The sequence below is a fragment of the Phyllostomus discolor genome, chromosome 3 (assembly GCF_004126475.2).
Source record: "Phyllostomus discolor isolate MPI-MPIP mPhyDis1 chromosome 3, mPhyDis1.pri.v3, whole genome shotgun sequence".
NCBI classification, from domain to species: Eukaryota; Metazoa; Chordata; class Mammalia; order Chiroptera; family Phyllostomidae; genus Phyllostomus; species Phyllostomus discolor.
Window position 1 is genome coordinate 206,287,054 of NC_040905.2, and position 25,652 is coordinate 206,312,705.

Below are 25,652 nucleotides of genomic sequence, written 5' to 3' on the forward strand. Positions count from 1 at the left end.
CACTGAGCCCGGGCCTCTCCCCAGCCCCTGTGCCCCGCCCCTGCACAGAGAATAAGCACTCACCCCGCCCCCTTGCTGTGTTTCAGTGGGGACCCCCTACTACATGTCACCGGAGAGGATCCACGAGAACGGCTACAACTTCAAGTCCGACATCTGGTCTCTGGGGTGTTTGCTGTATGAGGTGAGCCCAGCGGCGTCCTTGGTGGACCCCCTGCAGGGCGGGGTGCACTCCGCCAGCTCAGGGTGGGAGCCCGGGGTGGGCGATGCCTGCCTGTGCGTCTGGGTCTGTTCCCAGATCTGGTGGCCATCCGGAGCGGAGGGACAGGCGCGTGTCTGAGCCTCGGTAAGCTCGGACACGGCACGACATGTGAACAAACGATGCCCCCACCCCTGGGGCCCCAGACGCCTGGGGGTCTGGTCTGGGGAGCACGGGCCGCTTTCAGCCGTGAAGCTGCCGGGGCAGGACAGTGGGAGGCCCGAGCCCTCCAGTAGCTCCAAGCTCCACACCCTCCCACTACCTTGGCCCCAGACGAGCCGGTGCTGGAATTCCTTCCAGCTGCCCCTCCAAGTCCAGTTGCTTCTTTGGGTAAAGACTGTGGCCACGGGGGCAGCTGAGGCCAGTGACAAAGCCACGCCCAGGCCACGTGCAACCCTGGCTGTCCCTGGGCTCAGTGCTCCAGCATCAACAGCCCTGCCCCCCCAAGTCCCAGCCTGGGTCTGAGCAGGGGATTCCAGGCTACCCCTAAGAAGCCATCATCCACCCGGACGTCTGTCCTGAGTGTGGGGGGGAAGGGGGGGCAGGTGTTGCTGCTCTGTGTCTCCCAGGACCCAGCAGGTGGCCAGAGGGGGCCATTCTGAATTAGCACGTGTATGTGTGTGTGTGCAAGCGCACGCACATGCACAGTCACGTAACTGAGGAAATGCGGGTAAGAGAGATGCAGGGTCCTGGTGGGAGCCCAGACTTTGGTCAGAAGGACCCGAGTTCGAAGCTCGCTCCCCCTCAGTGCCTGATGACCCCGGGGTGGCTCAGCACCCCCAGTCGGCTGGGTGTAACATGGGGCCACACCTTGCCTCCTTGTGGGGTGCGAATGGCCTCGCCTCCTCCTCGCCGTCCGCCAGCCCCTGACCCGCTGTGGGAACAGCAGCTGGTGCTGGCTGCCTGCCTCTGGCTGCCAGGCTCCACAGCCGACCACGTCTCCCTTCTGTCCCGGCCAGCGGGAGGCCTGAGCGCAGCCCGGTCCCTGCCCCGAGGAGGGTGCAGCTTTGCCCTCCTGCCCTCGTGGATATTGTCCCTGGTCCAGGTGGCTGGGTCCTTAGCTTTCCATTCTGAACCTGGGGTTTCTGTAAGCCGCAGCCTGCCTCTGTGAAACTCGAGGGTCTCCAAACAAACCCCCAGAGACGCAGACCAGGGTGGGACAGGGGCACGTGGGGAGGACGGCAGCTGCCCGCCCCCCCCCCCCCCGTGTGCGTACCACGCCGTCCACGCTCGAGCCGCCCTGCTCTCTGCCCGAACCTTTGCTTCAGCCCCCAGAGGCAGACGCGGCCCGAGCGCGTCCGCAGGGCTTGCCTCTCGGATCCCCGGCCAGGCGGCCCTCCGAGTCCTTGTCTCGGGCACCTAAACGCAGGTCTGATACCACAGCGTCTACGTTAGCAGCTCCCCGGCACAGAGGCGCTGGGTCGCCAGGTTGATTTGTTTGTTGGCGGCGTCTGGGGCCAGGCGGCTTGCAGCCGGGGAGGGACACGTCAGCCGTGTGAAATCGATGACATCCATCAGTCACGTCCCGTGGGCATCGATGTCCTCGGGGACCGCAGGGGCTGACCTCAACCTAGTGGCCCTGGGCCTCCCACAGACATGGACTTGCGTGGCCAGCCCCTCCAGGGGTGACCGTCGGCAGGGGCTCCGCCCTGAGCTGCCGCCGCCGCCGCCCCTCTCCCCACCTCCGCAGCAGCCCCGCGGGCAGCAGAGTGTATGTTTCCCCAGCAGACAGGGAGGGAGGCGCATCTGGGCCCAGGGCCCGGTAATTGGAAGGAAGCGTCCCGCAGGCACGGCTGGAGCTCCCGCCACACAGCCCGCGGTGTGATCCAGGGCGCCAGCCTGAAGAGCTGTGACAGGGGCTCCCCGCCAGCCCCAGGCCGCGTGTCTGAGGATCTGGCGTGGCCCCCGTGGAGCACCCCTGGGCCCAGAGCCAGGGGAAGCCTGCGCCCCTGCCGGGGGTGGGCCTGCCCTTCCTCGGGGCCCCAGCGAGGACGGGAAGAATCAAAGCCCCTTCCAGGTCTCCTGCGGCTGCTGGGGCCCGTCACCGCGGAGACGGTGGTTTTGTGCGACATAAAATCACTCCCTCTCTGTTCTGGGGGCCAGAAATCCAGCGTCACTGTCAGGAGACTGAAGGCAGGGTGCCCTCAGGGCTGGCTCCTGCTGCCACGTGCGTTCTGGGGCTCCTGCCCCATGGCTCCCTCGACACACCTGCTCTTCCGCAGTCACATCTCCCTCCACCTCCCTCTTCCAAGGGCGCCTGTGGTTGTGTTGAGGGCCCGCCTGGACCACCTGGGGGGGTAGTAGTCCACCCGGGGAGTCTCGGCTTAACCACATGGGGTGACACATCCACAGGCCCCAAGGACTGGAAGGAGGACGTCGTTAGAGGCCGATGTTCGGCATCAGATGTCCACCAGGGACCCCCTCAGGTCACCCAGGGTGCTGGTGTCGACCGGGGCTAGAGAGGAGCCCCCAGAGCACTACACCTGGCCCTCGCCCCCGGGGGTGGGGGGTGGGTACCCGAGGGCTCTGTCTTGAAGAGGGCAGCACAGGAGGGGCCACGGCCCTGGGCGTGGAGAGAAGCACAGAACAGCACCAGCTCTGTCCCAGCCTCGCTCGAAGGGAGGAAACTGAGGCCCAGAGAGTTGGCGAGACTTCCAGGTGTCACGCAGCCCTCCTGTGGACTGGAGCCCGGGCCTCTGCTGCCTCCCCAGCTGGCAGGGCAGGCATGGCCTCGGTGGATAGAGACACGGGGGCTCCGCCCAGAGTCCCCGTGAGGGGAAAGCCAGGCTGCGAGGAGCTTCGGCGGCCCCTCCCCTGCCCCGGGAGCTCCAGCAGAGATGCCGGAGTTCAGCCGCTTTGGAAGGGAGGCCCTGTGCTTTGTTTTCATTACCCAGCACGCCCCGCGGAGGCGCCCAGCGGGCTGCCCCGCTCTGCAGAACTTATTTATCTACAAGGGAGCTGAAGGAGTCGGCTCATTCGGTGCCAGCCCTAGGGTCCGCAGCGGGGGGGCCAGCGGGGGGCGGGGGATGCTCACAGCTGCCTCCAGGGGCCGCGTGGGACCTAGAGCAGGCGAGAGAGCAGGCTGGGGAAGAGAGCGAGGACCGGCCGCGCCTTGCTGGGATCCTGCTCTCGGATTCTGGCCCAGGCCGGAGAAGGGTCTGGATGCCCTTGCCTTGTCGGGGAGCAGGCTGCTGGGTGACGGGGCTCTGGGCTCAGACTCCGGGACCCGCCAGGGAGATGCGGGGTGACAAGGGGGGATCCGAGCCCCTGGCAGGGCGGGAGGCCCAGGCAGCCGCTGCCCTCCCTGCAGCAGGATCCCCCTGCTCCCTCGGTCAGCTCCTCGGAGCCATCCCAGCGGGGGCGCGTGCCCACACTCTCCCGTTTCCTGGGCTGTGCGTCCGCCCAGTGACACCGGGCAGAGAACGTTCCGCGCTTGAGGAGCAGCACTCAGAGCCACGGCTCTGGCGGTTCTCATGAGGCAGCCAGGGTCCGCTGCAGGGAGCAAATCCCCCTCCCTCTGCCCCGTGCGAGGAGGGTGGTGACCAGTACAGGGAGACCGGGCTGTCCCGCGTGGTCAGCCCGCTCCAGCGTCCGGAGCAGCCGCAGAGCCGCCCTCCCAGCCCGATGCCCTGCTGCGGGTGGGCAGCCCGAGGCCGGCAGCCGGAGGGGGTGGCTGCTTCCTCTGGAGTCGGCGTGTATGGGCTCTGTTTGCTCCGAGAGCCCCTCCTGCCTTCCCCGGCATAGCCCGCCTCGACCCCTGATCGAGACACTTTTCCCAAACAGTATGGGGAGGTGCCAGGAAGGAGGGAGAGACCGTCCAGGAGGGGATGGCGGGTACCGGACTTGCCTCGCCAGCTCTGGGGCCCTCCCGGAACCCCAGACGGCGAGGTTTGTGCGAGCACCGGACTAGCTTGTTGAGAGATCGCCCAGCCCCTCTCCCAGGCCGGGCACGTGCAGAACCAGAGCCTGTGTCTGTCCGTGGGCCGACGTTCAGACGTCCTTTCTACTCTGAACAGGAACCCTTGACAAGAAAACCCGTCTTAGTCCCCGGCCCCGGCTGGGAGGGCACCCAGGCCACCCCAAGGGACCCCGGAGCCTCAGCTGCTCTCCGCTGTGGCAGCAGACGTCCTTTCGAAAACGCCCACTTGACCCTTTGCACCGAGGGTCTCGTTTTCATCGTGGGAAGTGGGTCACCCAAGCGACGCCATTTTGCACGCGCGGGGGCAAAGGCAGCTCGCGGCCAGGCCGGCGGAGCCCCAGGGGGCACACGCCTTCCCTGCCCGGTGCCGGGGCCACGCTGTCTGCGCGGCCTGTTCTTGGTTCAGACGCGTTCCCCGCCCTCTCAGAGGGGCCCGGGGCCCTGGTCACGGGAGCAGAGAGAGGTGAGGGTGGCCCTGAACACCCACGTGGAAGCAGCTGGCCCGGCCCAGGCGCCTGGGCCCACAGGTGCCGCCCAGACACACTCCTGGGCCCGGGTCAGAGGAAGCCCCCACATGCAGCCACGGCTGCTTCCCCCCCCAGTGGCCACTTGTGAAACCCAAGGGCGCTGCCTGGGCTCTGAAGCCCCTGGGGTTCAGAGAGGAACAGGGGAGGGGCAGGCAGGGGAACTGAAGCCAACAGGCACTCACAGGCCCGGCTGCCTCGGCCTCCCCCCGGCCCTGCCCCCCACCCCCGAGACAGGCAGGGCTCGCTGGGCCACCCTCCGGGCCGAGGACAGGGAGGCTTCCCCAGGAACCCCAGGGCCCCACCTCAGCCAGCGACCAGGAGCCCTCGCCCGGGGCCCACGCGCAGTGGCCCTGGCCACCTGGCTCCTCCGAGGGGACGAGGGCAGATGGACAGACAGGACAAACACCCGGCCGGTTCGTTAGCAGGAGGCGCCGGGTGGCCTTTCGACGGCGGCGAGTGGGAGTGACGGGGAGCACTCGAATCCCATTACGGACTAATCAGCAGATGGGGCCGCCGGCGCCGTGCTGGGCTGCCTCGCGGAGCTGCCCCTGGCCCCCGGGTGCCCCCTTTGAAGACACCCCCAACAGTGCCATGAGCAGTGGCTGGGGTGTCCGCTGCCCTCCAGGAGGGGGAGGCCTGGCCGCTGCCTCACTGGGTGGGAACCAACTGGGGCCCCCGCAGTCCTGATACCCAGCGCCCCAGGGGCCGCCCACCCTCGGGGCGCAGGGGGAGCCCCTTCCCACATCAGGGACGCGGAGGCCAAAGGTCAGACACACAGCAAGCACCCAGAGTTTCTGCAACGGAGGGCCCCAGACCCCTGCATCCAGGGTGGCCAGTGGCCTGGCTTCCTCCTCCTGCCACCTGGCCCCCCCTCCCCCAGGATCTGGGTGTCCAGCTTCCATGACAGCAGCCCTGCAGTGGTGGGCTGGCGACCAGTGAGATGCCCCCCACCCCTGGCCCCCACGTTTGTCCTTAGGTGACTCCCTGCACGGATTACCTAAATAGACACCCTCCCACGGGTGTGTTTGGGATTCGCTTCTCAGAAATGTAGGACGCTGCCCCGAGAGGACCTGCCGGGCCCAGGCACCCACCCTACGGCGCAGAGCCCCTGCCCCACCGTGTGCCCCGCACACGGCCCAGCCGGCCCCCGAGAGCCGCAGCGTGAGGCGGGTGTGTGCCTGCGCTTGGCCAGCCCTCGGGATTTGGGGGGCTGCCTTTCAGGTTTTGTCACTGAAACCCTTGTCCCGTCTGATTTGCTCACACAGCAAGGAGCGTGTGCAAAAGCCCCTCCTGTTGAATGCCGGCGTCCTCAGGGCTTGGGGGAAGTCCTGCAGGACGGGGGCTGTACTGGGGCCCGGAGATGGGCCACACCCCAACCTGGACTTCAAGGCTGAAAACCCCTCTCCCCCCACCCCCTCCCCCACAGATGGCAGCTCTCCAGAGCCCCTTCTATGGAGACAAAATGAACCTCTTCTCCCTCTGCCAGAAGATCGAGCAGTGCGACTACCCACCTCTCCCTGGAGAACATTACTCCGAGAAGGTGAGTGGCTGCCCCTGGCCAGACCAGGCCAGCCCCAGAGGGGCCTCCTGGGGAGGGGGCTGAGCTCAAGTTCACGCCGGGGTGGGCGAGGGGGGGCTTCCGGGAAAGTGGCTCGGAGGGAAAAGGAGACGCTCGCTTCTGAAGGGCTCTCAGACACCGGGGTCTGCTCGGCCCCTCCCCGGGGCTCGAGCGTGGGGTGCGCTGAGACAGGCCCGGGCTCCGCGGGTGCCGGGCAGCGGGAACCAGACACGGAGGCAGGAGGTGGCCCTGGCTGGCCCCACACCACCACTGGCTGCCGCTCTGCTCCTGTGACAGGAAGCCGGGGCGAACAGGCTGGCCTCTTCGCTGTCACAGACCTAAGTCGCACCTTGGGGGTTTTGTTTTTGACATTTCACACCAGGCGCAGGGGCTCTGGCCGCGGACTCACGGGCTCTGACAGGTGTGGCGTCGGGCTGTGTCAGGCACTGCGTGTGAGCACCGTCTTCCTCAGTTCCGTGACCCTGAGAACAGGGGCAGCGTTTGCCTTCATGAGTAAAACGTGGGGCTGAGGCGGCAGGTTTTCGGCACCGCAGGGCTGAGCGTGTAGGAGCAGGTGCAGGTTTGCACGCTCCCCCCAGTTCTTGAGCGGGACGCTGAACTCTTCCGAGCCTCAGTCTCCTCATCTGCAAAGTGGGGCTAACCCTAGACTCTGCCTCACGGGGTCCGTGTAAGGACCGAGGGAATGCGTGTGATGTGCTCAGTCCAGCACTGGGCTGACATTGACCCCGTCGCTGTCCGGAGTAGCCTCTGGGTATAGCACAGGGCCTGGCTCAGAGGAAATGCTCAGGAAGCATCAACTATTTCCTTCTTTCTGTTCAAGGTGAATGCTAGTAGGTCCATGACTGTTTCTGTCCAAGGTCAACACTAGCGGGGGGTGGAGTCCGAGACCGCCCCGGTCAGGGCCACGGGCCCCGAGCTGCCTCCTGATAACGGCATCTCACGTTTATGACCTACTGTGCTGGACCCTCCCCCGTCCCATTTTACAGTGAGGAAACTGAGGCACAGGCGGGTTAGGCCACTTGCCCAAGGTCACATCCCTTGTAAGTGCTGGAGGCGGGGTGTGGCGAGCCCAGCCTTGCTCACGGGCTGCGGGCTCTCGGAGGTGGTCAGTGCCCTCGCTCGTGGCTTTGCGTCGGCGGCTCCCCACGCTCCTCCAGTGCCCTTGGAGGAAGGACTTACGCTCTGCAATGGAAGTTTCCAAAAAAAACAAAATAAAAAACACCACCACCCCCCTAGTTCAAGTTCTTGACCTAGTTAATGGTTGCACTTGGTTTTTCTTCTCACCTTTCAAGTTTTGAGTTCTGTACTATGTGGAAGCAAGAAGCCTGGTAGGCACAAATCCTAACTTCTCTGTGCCTCAGTTTCCCGCCTATAACCGGCAGCCGTAGTCTGCCTGGCAGAGGTGGGGCCCTCCGCCCCTTCTCCAGTCGCCCCATTGGTGTGAGCTCCGGCTCCCCGGAGCCCCGGCCTTCCCAGGGAGGCGCCCCTTCCCAGGCCACGCGTCTGGGAGCGAGAGGGACCCCGAGGCCCTGGAGGCCCCCAGCGCACCTCGCTTTTGAAGTTCCCTCACTCACCTCTTAGGAATGGAAAGAGACACATTTTGCTTCTCTTGAATTCTAAAATTCTCAGACATGCACTTCCTGCCCACTGCATGGTCTACTCAGAGCGACAGCGGGGGTCACATAAACTTCGCCTTCCTCCGGTCTCCGCGGGTACATGACCTGTCAGAACCAAGCACAGCTGTCGTCCCCTGAACACGTGAGGAACACTGTGTAAAAGGACCGTCTCCTCTTGGCCAACGGGGGTGTCTGGGGGTGTCCACTCCAGGCGCCCAGCGTGCGCACAGCAGTGGAACCCAGACAGGCGATGCGGTCAGAGGGTGCCCAGAGGGCCCGACCTCGCAGCACCGAAACCTCAGGCCTGGCACGTGCATCGAGCACAGTGGCCCCAGGACGCCCGCACGACCCTTCGGCCCGCCCCAGACCCCCTGAGCACGGCCTGGGGCCCACACAAGCCCCTTGTTCGGGGCCAGCCCTCTCCCGCCGCTGCCCCTGACCCATGGGGCCGGCCAGCCAGCCCCTCCAGCAAGCAGCTCTTTCCGTGAAAATACTGCGGTGAGCCCAGTGATGCAAGTTAAGATGTAGGCTTGGCTTTCTGAGGTCATTATTTTAATTACCATTAAAATAATTGGCACTCTGGCTATCGGAGGGGAGGGGATGCAGGCTCGAGGCGCCCCTCCCCACCCCCGCGGCGGGCGCAGCCTTCGGTGTCTGGGTAATTAAAAGCTCCGTCTTTCACGAGCACAATAAAGAGGCCAGGGGGTGGGCGCCTGCAGCCCTGCTGCATGTTAATGCATTTATTATGATCAGTAAGCCCTTGCCTGGAGTTCTGGCCTCCGGTTTGGGCGTCTCTGTGACTGACAGCAGAGACACACACACACACGGGTTTGCCTAACAGTGCGAGCGTCGGAAAGCTCAGAGTCATCTGCAGGTAAGTAACCGCTGTCCATCTCCGAGCACAGACAGGCCTCAGATGGGTGCTGGCTCCACCCGGTGTCTGTGACCACGCACCGCCCCCCACCCCATCCTCTCGCATGTTTCCACCTCCTGGTCGCCTGGAGGGCTGCACGAGTCAACCAGGGAGTTACGCAGACCGAGTGCTGCCGCTTCCTCGAGATAACGAGCCGTCCTCTCCCCTGCAGCTACGCGAGCTGGTCAGTGCGTGCATCTACCCTGACCCCAACCAGAGGCCCGACATCGGGTACGTGCACCAGGTCGCCAAGCAGATGCACGTGTGGACCTCGAGCACCTGAGCGCGGGCACGGCGTGCGTCCTCATCAGCGCCAGCACCTCTCCGCCTTCCTCGAGCCTCCTCTCCAGAGTGGCCGCCCGGTAGCCCAGACCAACCGCGAGGCTTCGGCAGGCTGGCTCCCCCAGGGGGCCAGGCCTCACAGCCACCGCTGGACGCAGAGCAGCTGCGGGGAGGGGCCCTGGCCTTGTTACTGGTGATCAAACCCAAGTCCTTTCTTTAAACTGTCGTGGACGGTTTCGGCCGAGCTAACCCGGGGCGTGTGGCTCGGTGGGCCAGCGACACAGCCCTCGAACTGGCCTGCAATGTGAACCTCTAGGGCAGCTCCTGCAGTGACTGGACGAGGCCGACGCTGACGCCGACAGCCGCAGGGGCCTGTGAGCTGCAGTGAGCCTCTGGAAGTGGCTGGGGGCCCATTCAGTGTAGCCCTTAGAATCTTTTCAATCAAGCTGTGTGCTTAATTTACTCTGTAGTAAAGGGATAAAGCGGGCATGATTTTCTAAAGTAGAGTGGAGATTTTCCTAATATGTTTATCTGCGTTTGTAAGTCGATGAAGGAGGACAGAGGACCCAGCACCTGGCACAGCGCCTCGGAGACCAACGCTGTTGGAAAGGCAGGCGCCCGGCTCTCCCAGGCGCCCCGTCCCCGCCTGGCCCGACGCACGCGGTGTCCCCAGGGTCGGTGTTAGCGTCTTCCTCCGTGGAGAGCAAGCACGGGATCCACAAACATACAAGCAAACCGTGCCTTCGGGCTGCTCTCTGTACCAGTTCTCCTTCTGCAACTTCCCACCACGACCCTGGGCAAGTTTCCTAGCCTCTCTGAGCCTTAGTTTTCTCACCTGTGAAGTGGACAGGTAATCCCTACCCTCAGGGTGCTGGATTTGATATGAAATATGCACGTTGTCTAGCACATTGCAGAGAGTCCAGACACGGTAAGCCGCTCACCCCTTCACAAAACCCAAGTCCATGGGCCATGGGAAGTCAAGAATTAATGTATGATGTGCCACTTCATTTCTGGTTCCCAAATAGGATTAACTGTGAAGACTAATTTATAAATGTGAAATTAAGGAAAACTCAAGCTCTGGAGGAAATATAGTTTGAATTTTGTCTTTACACCCAAGTTTAATCCTCAAATGGTCCACACCGTCATCCTCTGAGCTGGCGACAGTTCGGCCCCCAGAGCGAGCGCGGCCCGCCCTCTGTGGGCGCCCTGGCTCGGCAGGGCCACCCCGGGACAAAGGGTTTGGGCTGGGCCACCGCTCTGCCCACATGTGAAATCTGTTCTGCTGTCAACACTGTCAAGTTTGAGAGATTTCTTCCGACGCAGCCTTCGCTTTGTACACGTTCTCCGTGTTTGGAATAAAGAGGGCGGGGGTACCCGTGTGGACGCGTCTGGTCCGTGGGCCACTGTGACACAGCGTCACGCCGCAGCGCAGGTCCTTGGGGCCACTTTAAAAACACGATTCTCTCAGGACCCGGACATTCTGGGTAATCCTGGAAATTTTTTAAGCTCCCAGAGAATTCTGACAATCAGTCAAGTCGCTGCACTAAATAATTCCCCTGTTCTCCCTGCCCCACTCCTGGCAGCTTTAACCAGGGAGGCTGGCCCAAGAGCCGGTGCTGGGCCCCCGCCACGCTCCCCTGGGGGAGAGTCAGGGCCCGGTCTCCTACCGAGCACCTCCGACCGCAAGTTTTTCGGGTTCCAGGCAGATTTCTGCAGATGTTCTGCTTGAAGTCCTGAGGCCCTCCTGTGCCTCTTTGGGAGAATCAGCATGAGATACAGATGAACTGGCTTTCCCCACGTCACAGGAATAACTCTCCCTACTAGGACCCTCTGGAGGCATACAACTTCTCCCACTCTCCAGGCCTAAGTGTTTGTGAAATGAGTGTGCCCTAATAATTACAAACAGTAACCCCCCAGCATTCCTCTGGCCTCTGCGAAACTTGCCTTAAGAGGAGCTTGACCCATTTTCTGCGGCTGGGGCGAAGCAGCCCGTCCACCCACCTGCTTCCCACTGGTCCTCAGAACCGATCGTGTCTGGCTCGCTCTTCCCCACGGGGCTGCCGGGGGACAGGCTACGCTGCACTCACCCTAAGGGGAAAACGGAAAATTAAAGAGAGAAAGCCCCGGGACCGCCCTAAACAAAGACAAGGACGTTAATGCGAGGGGCAGGTGTACACACTCACCTGAAGAGCCAGGGTGACCTGAGCTGACCCCCTGCGACGGGAGCCCCGCCTGTGTTCAGGGCTTCGTGGCTCGCACACCCGCCGAGCAGAGACTGGCCCTCGGGAGGGAGCGGCGTCCCGAGGGGAGGCCAGGGTGAGGGGCCGTAACAGCGAAAAACAAAAACACCCCACATAGCCCCCAGACCTCAGCCACTCAGTTTGGTTTTCGGTTTTTATTGGGTTTCATCCAGCAAACGTGAGCCAAATGAGTGTCTCACAGAGGGACCCCCACTGCCCCCCGTCTTCCAGAGCCATGCCCGGCTATCCCCCGGCTCCGTTCAGGAAGTGTCCATCGTCTGGACCGTTTCCTCCAGCACCTCGATTTCCAGGGTAGTGACTTTTTCAGTGAGGACCGCAGTGGTCCCTTTCTCACACCTGTACTGGCCAGACCTGGTGAGGAAAAACATCCACGAGTTAAGGTCCCCTCAAGGGGCCCGACGGAGGGAGGAACATTCATTCAGGCGAGGCCTCGAGGCCTGGCCTGGAACTCGGGCTCTCCTGATCCCCAACTCTGTGACCCCAGGGTGTCCACCCGCCCCAAGGCCCACTGTCCTCAGCTCTCAAAGGCTATGGAACAGGGACACCTGGTGGACCGCACGGAAAGGTGAGATAGGTCCCCGGCCGCCCTATGGGCACTCACATGCCGTTGCCCGCCTCACCGGCCCCAGGGGATGCCGGAAAGCGTGTGGGCATTTGCCTTCAAGCTCCACCTCCTGGACGCCCTCTCAGTAACCAGCAGGAGGCGAGCCCTTTCACTAAGCTGCCACCACCTCTCTCTTCTGTAGCCACAAGGCAGACCTGTCTCCTTGAACACGGGAGAGATATCTGCAGCATAAACAGTATAAAAATGACCCAGAGCCAGACTCTGGCTTGTTACCTTAGACCGCTCTCAAGACTCAGGGAAGAACAGTTAACTGTCCCTTGCAGGGACACGGTGGGTCCCCATTAGGACACACCCAACCCCGTCTTTCTTGGCATGAACGCGACAGGTCTCAGCACAAGGCAGTCTCCAAGACACGCAGCCGAACTGCTAGTTCTCGTGCAGGAGGGAGCCACCTGCTCCTCTGGCCTGTCCCCAGCCGGGACACTACTTCTGTCAACCTGCCAGGGACGAACAGAACACCCCTGGCTGCGCCATGGCCACGTGCTCCTGGAAAACCCATCCTCTGAAAGGGACTCCCTGCTCAGGGAGCAGGAAGCAGAAATGCGAGGACGCTGTTACCGAGCTCTGTGTGAATTCGGGAGTTCGAGCCAGAGAGCAGCAGGCCCTCACTTACTTCTGCCGCACCTCCCTGCCCTCCACACTCCCCCGCAGCTGCACCTTTTTATGGTGCGCCCACCCCTCCCCGAGTTAGTGTGAAGGTGTGGCTCCTTCCCCCCGACTGGACTCTTGGCAGCTTGTCATCTTGGAGCCAGAGTCTCCCGTGGCTCCCGTGTGCCCAACTCATCTCAACCACAGCATCTGGGGGCGCCTTGGACACACGAGAGCCTCCGCACCACCCTGGGTTGTGGCACCTGGTTTCAGCAGCACGCAGGAGGGCCTCCACCTTAAGCAACAGTGGGCTGGGAAACAGGGCCGTGGAGGGCTGAGAGCAGAGGGGCCAACAGGCATGTGCAGGCCCAGGCCCACTCTGGGACTGGGCACAGGACGCCTGCTCGGGCCTCAGGCTCTGCCCCACCCTGACCATCCCCTCTGGGAGAGGTGCCCCTAACCCAGGCAGGGCCTCCAACAGCCAGCCACTGGCAGAAAAGATAACGGTAAAGGGCACCATGGTGGGGGGGCAGCTCTGCCCAGAGGGCAGGCTCCTGCCACCTGCCACACCGTGCCCAGCCCCGTCCGCACCCCGCACAGCATCCTCACCGCTCACTGGCCTGAGGGGCTGTTCTGTTTCTGCACTTGTGCGTTTACAGTCTCCTCTACACACGTGGGACCGACGCCCCAGGGGAGGGAGACACGCCCCGGCCGCACTTCCCTTTGACAAGGACTCCTTTGCAATGGCTCAGGCGTGGCTTCCAGAATCCTCACCCCACACAATGCTCAGCCCAGGTGGAGTGAAACCAGCAGCCGTACTTGCTCCCGCTTCAGAAAGCTCGGCAAAGTCCGCTTCCCCCAACACGGCCCCAGGCCTGCAAGGTCGCTTCGCTCCTGCTGAAGATCCCAGGAGCTCCATGGGGTCCTTAGAGAGCACCTAGTCTAGCTCCATCGTCTCAAAGACAGCAGACGGACTTGCCCAAAGTCACCAGGCCGGGTGGTGGCATTTCCCCAACCACTGAGTCAGAGCTTTCTGCCACTGGCTGCACTACCCCGTCAAGAACACACGGGGTGTCCGCAATGCTGAGTGCACACGGCCAGGAGTACCTGCCGGGGCTCCGTGCTCCAGTCTGTCCTTGCAAGTGACTGCTGGTTGGGATTTACAGCGTCTGCTGTGGGAGTTAGAGCGAGCGCCCCGGAAGCTCCCGTGCTGGCTGTCCTCAGATGAATGTGGCTGGAGGTTGAGCTCAGACCCACACATCTTGAGCTGCTCAGGTTCCAGGAGGTCAGGAGCCACAGGGTGGACAACAGCGGGACAACCATGCGGGACTGCAAACAAGCAGCTCATCTGCACACACACCAGCCACCAGGGCTGGAGCCCTGCCAGCTCCGTGCTGCAGACCGACCTGTGCCCTGCTCCGAGCCCCGGCCCAACGGCACGGTCCCCTCGAGAGGGGGAAGGACCAGTTAGCTCCCACAGCTAACTTTCAGAGACTCCCAGCCAGGGGCTTCTAACCACTGAGGACTCTTGCACCACTCCGAGGAAAAGTTATGGGCAGGTTGCCCTGAAAAATGCATCTGGAGAAAGTTCAGCGGGTAATTCAAAGCTCTCCCTGAGACGCCCCACCTAGGGCTCCTTCCTGGGCCTCATACCATCTCTCCCGTCCGCATTTTACAAACTATCACTTTCCTACACCTGAGAGCGGCCCAGAATCATAAAGCAAATCCTGTCTCGAAGGTCTGCTGTGCGGGCTGGATTTACTCAACACGAGTCAGAATCGAGAACTTTGGATGCCACAGGCAGGTCCAGGGTGGCCCCGGAAGCTGAGTGACACAGGAAGAACTGTACCCCTCCACTCACCTGGTCCCCTTCTTGTTGGGCACTGAGTACGGACGGAGAAAATCCAGCTTGCTCTTGCTGATGACACAGAGGTCAATGTTACTTCCAGAGCCCAAGTCATTGAAGATGCCAGCTGCAATGGCCTCGCTCACCAGGTTCTTGGCTTCCTCCTCCTGAGAAAGAGAACGGCAACCATGATGCCCGGCAGCGTGCACTCGTCTGTGAGGGGGGCACTGCTTCCAGCGCCCACTCTACAGATCAAAGCACCACAATGATCTGCCAAAGGCTCCTCGCCCGGCCAGTGTGGGACCCAGGCCTCTCAACCCCCTCACGCACGTGCCCCTCTTCAACACCTGCTTCCAGTGAGGCCGTCACCACGCGGCTGAGGACGACGGGCTGACGGAGGGTAGCTATCCAGGGGTCAGCCAGCTCTTCTTGTAAAAGGGGCCAGGGAGTATTTCTAGGCTTTGTGAATATATAGCCTCTGTGATAACTACTCAACCCAGTCATTATGGCACAACACAGCCACAGACAATACGTAAACAAACGTGTGCAGCTATGTGCCAATAAAACTTTATTAACAAAAACGGGTGATGGGCTGGATTCAGCCCATGGGTGGTAGTTTGCTAACCCCTAGTTGAAAATATCCAACAGTGGTTGGAACCTGCTTCCTGGTGCCACAATGGAGAAAGTCGACATCACAGATAAAAATAACTAACACCAAAACACAACAACAGTTCTGGAAAAATGGTGGCACAGTCAGGGGTGGGACCTCTTGCCCAAGAGAACCTATCGCCTCCCCCAGTAACGAGCCTACGAGTTCACTGAAGTAATTCATTCCTGGAACCGCTCTTTTGTCTTCTCCTTTAAGCAGCAAATCTGAGTCCCCGACAGTTACTGGTAAAAAGTGGATCAACTAATTTCCTTTCCAAGGAGGCCTACCACATGCCGGGTCCTGTGCTGGGAGCCAGGATCGCAGGTATGGGGGACAGCCCAAAGCCCCTGCTCTGCAGGGGCCTGAAGTCCAGCGGGGGCTCGGACCCAAGGAGCCACAGTGCAGCGTGGTGAGGGCCGGCGGACCCCCGAGAAGGAGCAGGGGGCACACTGGCTGGGTCAGCGGAGCTACAGAGAGGACTGGAGGCAGGTCACACACCACGCACTCAAAACACAGGGCAGTGAAAAAAGAAAGCAGGCAGCGGAGGAGGCAAGGAAGGACCCGGGGAACACCAAGTTCAAGCGCTGCATGCAGCAAAGACAAAAATGAGCCGATCACTCCAAGAAGGGGCTCTCACCTGGGCTGCAGCCCCGGCCTACCCCACCAGAACAGTCAGGCTGATAAACGTGCAAGCTAAACTAAAGAGCTCACCAAAGAGCATCCTGTGAGCAGGGAGACTCCCCACCCCAAATTCCAGCCTGAGGTCATCAATGGGCAGGTTCTCTGACTTCCTGCTGCGAGATCTGCCTGCCCTAAGCCAGGAGGTGGCATTCCAGGGACATGAGCGCCCTCTGCAGACTCAGAGGAGGACGGAGAAGGCTCTGACGGAAGGGGGACCCTCAGCACCACGCAGCAAGGTCTGGGGGTTATTCTGGTCTTCACTCCAGCGGGTCTGTTCACGTTCTGACGGGCACCTCTGCGGCTCCTCGCTTGCACACGTGCAGCCCCGTGAGAGTCTGCTCAAACAGGATCCTCTCAACAGGAATTCTCTCCCAAGACTCCCGACAGTCTGTGAGGCCACAGCCTTACCAGAAACCAGCCCGGGTGGGGGCACAGGGAGCGTCTCCGAGGAGGAGATGGCTGCTGCTGCTGCTGCCGCCACCAGACCAAGAGCAAAAGTCGGTAACTGACTTAACAGACGCGGCTGACGTGAATGCGCTCCAACTCCCACCCCGGACGGGCACACGTGCCGTGCCGGCGGCACCCCGATCCCCCTGCCCCTGACCTCCCGTCTCTCCTCCCCTTCTCTGCCCTGCTGTTCTACCATTTCCTTTGCTTTGCCATCGCTGCTGCTGGTGCCTGGGGCCAGCCAACAGTACCCAGTGGACGTCACAAGTCCTGCCGGCTGCAGTTTAAATGTCCCACACCACTTCCTATCTGGGGGTGGGGGTGGGGAAGGGACGGGGACGGGGGAGACGCGGAGGACACTGAAACGGACACATGATTCCAGACACGCGTATCTAGTGTCACTCAAGGAGACTGGGCACTCAGCTACCAGGAGGCCGGCAGTGCTGGGATCAGAGGTGAGCCTTCCTCTAGTTCACACACATCCTGCCAGTAGATAAACTCATGAAGCTTAAAAATGTACACTTTTGAAATATATATAACTTTATTCATAAAATTATCAAGTGTGGTGTTATTTAAGTGTAAAATAAAGGCTTTTAAAACCTGGGACCATACCTTTTAAATTTTCTTCCTCCTCAGTTCTACAGAAGAAAATTCCTTAAAGGAAAAAATTCTCCCAAGTCCCTTACTTCCCCCAGTCCCACCCTCCTCGCAGATGCAGGACTCGGGTGCACGGACCCTAGGTCTCCCTGAGTGCCCACTACACCGTGCTGAGTCAGCAGTCCGACGGTCGGCGCCCTTGTCCCTGCCCCTGCCCCCTTCTGAGGTCGGTGCTGTCAGAAACTGGGGAAGAGTCAGTGCCTTGCCCACGGTCACGCTGCTGGCGAAGAGTCCAGGGCCAGCCACAGCACCTCGCCAGCTCCCAGGTCATGTCTGTGGTGAGGGCGAGGGGGGGAGGGGGGTGGTGCAGGCTCACTGCCAAGCCAGGGACCGCAGACAGCAGCTCCCTTATTCAGAGTGTGTCGCTCCCCCGTCACCAAGGATCTCCAGAGCTCGGGCAGGTTTAAAAGGAGGGCGGTGGTTGCCAGTTTCTCTGTGGGCCAGCTCCTCCGATGGCCATTTCCAGGGGCATGGGGAGCACTGCGTTCCCCAGGCTGCCCACGGACTGCCGCCTAGATAAACAGTTCTACAGTGCAGTAAGACAAAGATCAATACTGAGACCCAGTCTTCTTTCACACAGTCCCCACCCCCGCAAAGCCCTCTCGACGCAGATTACTCTGCTACTGCCCACCCCCCACTCGCACAGAGTCTTCCTCACACAGTACAGCCGCTCACGTGTCCCTGCCTCGCACGTCGTCGAACACCGTCTTCTACCGCAGCATTTCCGTCCCCAGCACTCCAGACACATATGCAAATATGCTACTGGGCATATTCATCCTGTGTTTTCTTTGTAGCAGAATCTCACAATTAAACAACTCTTGTCTTTAACACGTGCCACCAAATATTTAGGAAAACTATCAAGGAAAACCACAAACGAAAAGCAAGAGGTAGGGAAAACACCACATTTTTGTCTGTCTCTGGCCCACAGGAAATGCGGGAAGCGTCGTTTCCTCCTTTGGGACTCATTCTTCACAGGGAACCCGCTCCTCCCTTTCCGGGAACATGCAAAGTGACCGGGATCCGAGCATCATCTGCCTGGGGACAGCTGCTACAGAGGGTTCTGGCAAGGTCCCTGCTGAGCCTGAGACCTCAGCTGGCCAGGCCCAGGTGCGACACTCTCCCGCTGCCAGGTCGGCGTCCGCCCAGGCCAGCTGCTCACAGACCGACGTTGCTAATCGCAGGGGAACACGGGTTCAGGTGTAGATGGACCAGGAGGGCTCATCCTGGCTACTGGAAAAACGTCCCTCTGGGCCAGTGGCGGCAGCTTCTTGCTTTGAAGTGCTCAACCAAAAGATCACCATGACCCTGGTGGCTAAAAATTAGTGGGGCCCTAGGGCCAAGGTAATCTGGCACACGAGGGCACAGGCAGAGTGGGTGTGAATTCCCAGTTTCCTACTTACTGCTGTGCAGCCTTGTGCAAGTCACCGCACCTCTCTGAGTTCACTCTCCTCCCCTGTAATCCAGCGATGATAAATTAGGACTCATCACAAACTGCTACAAGAATTAAAGTACGAAAAGCACCTACTCTAGTGTCTGGTGCATAGTTGTTGCTTAACCAACGGTACCTTACTTAACCAACAAGCCTGAGGGCTCCCAGAGACACAGCCCGTCTCCAGGCAGAGCCGGCCTGGACAGAAGCCCAGGCCAGGAGGAGGAGGCCCAAACCCACCCGCTGACAAATCTTCACCCAGTGCCGTGGAGAAGTCCCTACAATAATTAATCCAAGCAAAAAGCACACTCCCTAAAAGTTCAGAGAATATAAAAGGAGCACTTCCTGCTTTATGGCTGCAAAGACCAAACTAACCGGGAACAGCAGTCCCCCGGGCCGCCCCTGCTTCTTAAATGAGATTACGCGGAGAGTGATGTACTGCGCGGCGCGGCGGCTGTGACAAGCAGCACTTTATAGAGCTATCTGTTTGTCTCCATCACTGCATCGCACAATGCGTCCCTGGGCTCCAATGTGCAGCTCCATTTACCGCCACATGACAAATGGGCAGCACTTGTAAAAGGCACAAAGAGGTCCACGCCGGCCACGTAATGGTCACCACAGCTGTACCCGAGTGCTTGAGGGGACAAAACAGACCCCCAAGTTCATTAAACTGACCAGTAATGGATCTTTCAAAAAGTGCCTTAGGAATCATACAGAAAAGGCTAAAATAAATAACTCAGCATGGAAGGCTAATCTGAAATGGTGTTTGATAAATTATTTATAACACAGGCGATTGTCTGCATTTAATATTGGAGCTACTAGTAGCATCTTTAAAAGATGATTTATGTGTTGTAATGCTATTAAACTTTATATTGGCCCACTGCTGGCTATAAAGTCTGCTGAGATTTAGAGAATGAGTTTTAAACTGTCACTGCAACATCATAGGAGATGGAGACTGTATTAAATCTTTACTTTAAACCTGTTATCTAGAGAGTTGCATTTTGTAGACACTCACAAACTGATAGATTACCTCGGCGTCCACGCGGTGCAGGCCAAAACAGTACTGCAAGGAAACTTTTCCACATCACTCTTGTCCACAGCTATAATCGAATTTCTCTTCCCGCTTAAGCGATTTTTAGATTGGGGGTGTCACCGGACACAATGCAGGTGCCCAGCCAATGGGCACCTGGACAGCTCAGAATCAAATTAATACCCTTCAAGTAAGCCTCCTACGCCCAGCTGTTCAGTGGCGTATTTTAAACAGCGCCTTACTCCCACTGGGGACAGGCACCATTCGGCTCATGCGTCCGACTGCGAACCTACCGTTATTTTCGATACAGACTCGGCACGTGAAAATACACGTACATGGTAAGTCATCTGAAACAACCAATTTATAACTAAAATACTTTTCATTCTTTAAAAAATAAAAGCGGTTATATACCAGAAAATACATTTCATTTACGTGGCTAAGGTGCAGACGTTAAGGGGGTTGAAAACAGAAGAAACTCGGCCTTCTTCCTGAGGAACAGAGCCCTGCGGGCTCTCCCGGTCTCCAGGGCGAGGCGGCAGGGCCCCTCGGCCCTCCGTCCCACCGCCACGCCAGGGGCTGGGGACGGCAGCTCTCCCACCCCTGCTTGAGGGGACTGAGGGTGCAGGTGGCCTCAGCGCTGACCTCGCACACAACCTCCACCGATTCTCCTACTTGCTACCACATCTATAAGGACATTTACTTCGTAACAGTTTGCTCCTTTACTAAAAACTAAGGATTTTACTCAGTAAGCAGTGAAGCGGTCCGCGTTCATCTCGGAACACCCACAATTCCCCTCTGCCACTCCAGTGGGAAGCAGCACACGCAGCCACCGTTCGCAGCCCGCAGCGGAGCAGGCGGGGCCTGGGTGCGGCGGGGGCCGGGTCTCGGAGGCGGGCACTGAAACCACGCCGCCCGGGCAGCTAGCGCGCTGCTTGGCATGGATGTCAACATATGGGGGAAAAAAGAAACATCAACTTCAAATGTATTCTGGCTTTGCCAAACTAAAAGACAAAACTAATTATGACACAGAATACCAAAAATGGGGGGATTCCAAAGCTGCACCGGTCCCAGCCGGGGCCCAGGGAACCAGAGCGCTCCAGGACGGCGAGGCGCCGCGGGAGAGGCTTGACCGCGGCGGCCTGCAGCGGCCTGACGACGCGTGAGGTCCCGACTGTGGCCCCTGATGCGGCCTGAAGGAGTCGTTCGTCGCTGGTGGTTGAGTAGAATTTAAAGAGCTCAAAAAGTGTTTAAAACAGCCCCGCCGAAGCAGTATGCCTCCTGCACCGTGCAGCAGACCTGATGGGTCCCACACGCAGCCATGTGTTTCACAGTGGAAAAGGTTAATTTCATTTGTTAGGGCTCTGCAGCAAGAGCGAAGGGGTCTGAGTTCCGTTTCAGGCTCGAGCTGTCCAGGTAAACACAGTCCACCCGTGCGAGCACCGGGCACGTCGGGTGTGATCAAGCTGCAGCTGCTGCTGGGTGTGCCCGGGGACGGGAGTGAACCAGCGACTGGCTCTGAGGCCTGGCTGGTGCTGTCCTGCCTTTCCTCATTAGCTTTCGACGGCACCCACGATCTGAGCAATGCAAATGATGCAGGCAAATCTGCTGTGAGTGCAGGGGCAACTTAAGGCATTTTCAGCAGGGGTGGGAAGGGTTTCAGCGGGATGTGCAGGGAACCGCCAACCGAGCCTGTCCCAGATCGCAGAAGGAAGCGAAATCCAACTGATGGGACTCGCGGCTGGGAGGGCAGATGACCGAGGCCGCACGGCCATGGAGGCCCACGCCAGGCTCTCCCAGCCCAGCGCAGGTGAGATAAGCCCAGGGCGCTGGGTCACCAAGGAACACAGCACTTAACTCTCGCTGAGCCACAGGCTGCCCATCGGAAGAACAGGAGTAGTGCCTCTGCCCAAGGGCTGTTGGGAAGAACAAAGGGACGAGAATGTCCCTGACACAGAGATTTCACAAACAGAACTGTTAGCAAGTTCTAGGGCAGAAGGAAAGAGGCGAGGATGTGAGAGAACTAACCCACCATGTCCCTGGGTCCGAGCCAAACCCTCACGCTACTTCCTGTCTCCTCAGAATCACTGCCCCACAGCAGAGGAAGCTGACGCTGGCCCACGTGCCCAAAGACACGGAGCTGGGGGTCTGAGCCGACTTAGTGCCTGGCATCGCCAGAGCCTTGTCCGCCTATCCCACCACAGGAAAATCAGCGGTGGGCCAGAGGTTTCGCTGGATGCTGAGACAGTGAAGAGAAGGAAAAACACCTACGCTTCCAGAGGGAAAAGGACCAAGAGAAACGGGAACATATTGCTTTCCACGAGGAGGAGAAATCAGCATTCACAGCATATGTGTGTACAAATATATATTTGCAAGGCTGCACTGAATCAAATATAATCAGAGAAAAAAACAAGACTGAGTTTAAAGAAAGTGAGAAATATGTTCAACAACCCTCCAAATGAAAACCAAGCTGCCCCAGGTAGTAATAAGATCTTAACAATATTTCTCTCTCTCTCTCCCTCTCCATAAAACAATGCAGTCAGTGGGATAACTCTGCCAGTATATTCCTGGAGATGCTGAAGAGGCTATCACCTGGAACCAGGCGGGGGAAACGAAGTGAATTTGCTCCTTGGGATATAAAACAGAGGTAAAACAGAAGAGCACATTCCCACTGAGCGCATCCCCCTCCGACGGCTGGGGAGGGGGAGCCCCGCCGAGTCAGGGCGCGTGTGGGAAGGCTACGCCGGGACCACACTGTGCGATCCTGCTTCCGCAGCCTCGTAAAGGTCAGGAAGGACTGGACGGGCACCAAGGAAGCACAGGGCACCCTTGTTCTAGGAAGTGCCAGGATGGCCACAAGCGAAGCCAATTTCGAGGGACGCAAACCCCCGGAAAGAAGCTCACAAGGCAGCTTAGCTCAGCGAGCCTTACCAAGGACCTGACACTAACACTCTCACCGATACCGGGCCAGACGCTGGGGGTGAGGTCTGAGCAGACGCAGACCCTGCCCACGGAGAGTGCGGAGTCCAGAGAGGACGTGCAGGTGAGCTCACAACAGATGCGAGCTCCTCGGAGGCAGGCCTGACGATGGAGCCGAGGGTGCACAGAGGCCCCGTGGGGGCAGGCGATGAAGACTGGGCGGCCTCCCGACACAGGAGTAAACGGCAGGCGAGCCACGGGGCAGAAGTGAGGGCAGGTGTACAGCCATGAAAACAGGAAGGAGAAAGGTGTGGTCAGGCAGGAAGTTCAGTGTGGCTGACGACCACAGAACCTCACGGGCCACAGAGAGCTGGCCCTTCAGGCCGGCCAGTGGGAGGACGCGAACACCTTCAGCTGGCGGATGACCGGGTTAGATCTGCGCCGTTTGAACCTGCAGCCGGGGAGCAGCAGGGGAGAAGCAGCCAGCGGCAGGGCCAGGAGAGCAGGTGATCACAACACCCAGCACGGGCCGGTGGGGTCCAGCAGAGGGAAGGCACGGGGTGTCGCCTGGACTTCAGGCGTCCCTGACTGAACTAGACAAACCTGGCCTTCACAGAAAGGCCTGCGTAACTTCTTGGCAGTGAGTTTTCCAGTGGGCTGACAGGAGACAAGGATGAACTTAGTCATACACTCTAGACACTGGTAAGCCTCCGTGGTAGACACTCTTACGGGCATCACCACCCAGGGACAGGATGAACGTAGGGCCAGTTTAAGCACACGGAGGTTTTTCTGAAAAACCAACTGACCAGCCAACCAGCCTTAGGCGAGAACCCACATCTAAGTGCCATTTCAGTGGCGGCAGGGGCTCTCAGAACATGCCTGCCTGGCCTTGGGCGTGCGGGAGAAAAAGTGTAAGGAGTTGGTTGACCGTGAAGGCAAGACCCAAAAGAATGGAAAGAGAAGCTCAAGCAGAGGGTCTGCCACGTGCGAGGCAAAGCCATGAGCAGAGGAGGACGGGCCCGGCAACACGTAGCTCCTCTCAGATCCTGGGGGGCTCCGCACTCGGGCTCTCTGCCACGAGGCCCCTGCGTGATCACCCACTCCTGGGGCCCCAGGCACACGCGGCCTTCAGACACACTCTTACTTCAAGTTCTTGGGGGGGTGGGGGGGAGCCTTCTGAAGGGGCACACGCTAACATCTGGGGCCGACAGACACATTCATCACACTGATCACGGAGGTGGAAGCAGGGGCTGGGGGAGTAAGAGGCACAGGCAAAGGGTTCAAAAGCATGAGTGTCCAAGAGATCTGGGTATGAGTCGAATCCTGTGACCTATGAGCTATTTGACTGTGGTAGTGAAGTCATTCGACATTTTAAGTCCCCATCTCCTCCTCTGCGAGAGGCACCGAACACCACCTAGCACCGGGACGGTCGTGAGGGCTGACCCAAGGGCTCTCTGCATCGGAGACACTGCCAGCAGCACCTGGGACGCCGCAGACACGCGGTGGACGCCGACCTGACCCGATCCGACACACACAGTTTTCGAAACCCTCACTCTTTCAGAACGGCCAGTGCAAGGGGCAGCTCAGAATAATTCAGTGTTTTATTCCTTCAGCCCCTAATTCAAAGCAAATCAATTATGAAAGCAACCACTGTGGTGAGAATGAAATTCGAAGTGATGCCGTAGAAGGCTGCGCTCACGTGCCCGTCTCCCACACAGAGCGGACTGCTCCATCAGTGGGACGGGTACCGAGTGGCGCGTTTCCACTTACTGTCTTTCACCAGAAACACTGCCCCAGAGGAAGGCAGGAAGGAGCCTGTATCCACTGTGAGCAGGCCTGTGCCAAGTACTCTCTCCCACTCGCTCTTCCAAACCGCCCTGCAAGGCGTGCACTACCCGCCTGCCCATTTTACACGCCCGGGAACCCGAGGCCCCTCGAGGGAGAATGGCCCACGTGAAGGCACACGGCCAACAAGCGGAAGGTCTGAGACCCAACACAGTTCTGTCTGGCCCCAGGGCCCACGTTCCAGTCACTCCCGACAACAGGGCCGCCCGGCAGTTCGTCTCCAAAGAGGGATGGTGCTTGTCTACCCCGAGATGTAATCAGCCAGGTAAGCGTGGGTTTATAGTTATAAAGTAGTTTACCTCCAAAATTCTTTCAAAGTTGCAAGTATATTGCTTAAATAATGCCACTCTATCATTACATTATTCATCTGGCTTGTTCCCTTGGGCAAAATTAAGACCATCCTGATGAGTGTCTCCAACACAGAAAGCACCCTCGTCAAGTCCTGAAGCAAACCCACACCTATCAAACTCACCGCATCAGCCCCACGTCCAAATGGTGCCATTTCCGTAAAATACATGTATCAAACCTCTCATCAAATGGAATGAGTCAAACTGTTTTTTAACCATCCTGCATGTCAATAAAAAAGATACCATTTAACGTAGTTTTCCCATCAGGCTATTTGCTGATTTTGTAAATCTTAACTAAAACTGACCGAGAAAAGCCAAGTGCACTTTAGTTTTTCCTTTAACCTTTTACAGCAAGCAGCTGCCCAAGGGTGAGAGCAAACTTCTGGTAAGCCAGACTGCAATGTACAGGCACAGTCCTCCCACCAATCCCTGCCCTTCAAGTAATGACACAAGCCCATTTCACCGACAGGTTTTGTATTTTGAAAACTAGGGCTACAGGAGTTGCACTGGAGGCAAAAATCGACCTTCAAACCCAGACCTCTTCAAAGCCCACGCACGTATTTTCCATCACGCCCTTTTTTCACTCCCCGGCCACCCAATTCCACTGATTTGATCAGAAGAAACCAGTGTGTTTGAATGTAACCTAATGAGTCCTCAAATCTTTTTAATATTCTGACATCACCCAAAGTGCCAATTTTAGAAAAACTGCATTCCAACACCACGGCAGGGTGACAACTACTAGTGTGATCGCATCCTACAGACACAATGTTCATGGCCAATATTTTCAAAAACCTGTACCAGTAGGTGGAATTTTAAAATATCTATTTAGCACAACTTCATACCATTTTTAAACATTTTTTGTTTCTGCACCATGTCAGGGTTAGGCGGGAGTGGTATAAATTACCTCCCAGAAACCCACAAGTAACATTGTCTGCTAAGGTTAAAACCGCACCTCCCTTCGGTGCGCTGCTGGGCTCTCATTACAGCAGGCAATCTCGCATTCCGGCATGCACAACACACTAAGTACCGGCACCTCCCAATTACACTGCAACGGGAGTCTCAAAGGACATCTGAAAAGTCTACACAGCTCCTGCACCCACTGCCGGAACACGACCATCACTAATGGAACGTGGCAGCTTTCTCAACTAAATATTCACATGCAGGGACAGGGATGCTAGGCGCGGCCTTATCCCACACTGAAGGGCGGATGCTAATTAAAAGGCCACACTGGCTCGGGAA

The 25,652-nt window shown here is 59.0% G+C and overlaps 2 protein-coding genes across 4 annotated transcripts in view; one reads left to right on the forward strand and one right to left on the reverse strand.

The window, feature by feature from the left end:
- Positions 1-10,470, forward strand: part of NEK6 (NIMA related kinase 6) — a 72,233-nt gene extending 61,763 nt beyond the window's left edge. For 2 of the 3 annotated variants that reach the window (XM_036022203.1, XM_036022202.1), the window contains exons 8-10: positions 87-181; positions 6,129-6,242; positions 8,983-10,470. In XM_036022203.1, the coding sequence (XP_035878096.1) occupies positions 87-181; positions 6,129-6,242; positions 8,983-9,093 (320 nt within the window). In that variant the 3' untranslated portion in view covers positions 9,094-10,470. The remainder of the gene's footprint in view (positions 1-86; positions 182-6,128; positions 6,243-8,982) is intronic. The other variant, XM_028517304.2, reaches the window with a different exon arrangement.
- Positions 10,471-11,468: 998 nt separating this feature from the next.
- Positions 11,469-25,652, reverse strand: part of PSMB7 (proteasome 20S subunit beta 7) — a 53,720-nt gene continuing 39,536 nt past the window's right edge. The window contains exons 7-8 of the mRNA XM_028527289.2: positions 14,428-14,579; positions 11,469-11,704 (exon numbers count right to left, since the gene is read on the reverse strand). Of these exons, the coding sequence (XP_028383090.1) occupies positions 11,593-11,704; positions 14,428-14,579 (264 nt within the window). The 3' untranslated portion in view covers positions 11,469-11,592. The remainder of the gene's footprint in view (positions 11,705-14,427; positions 14,580-25,652) is intronic.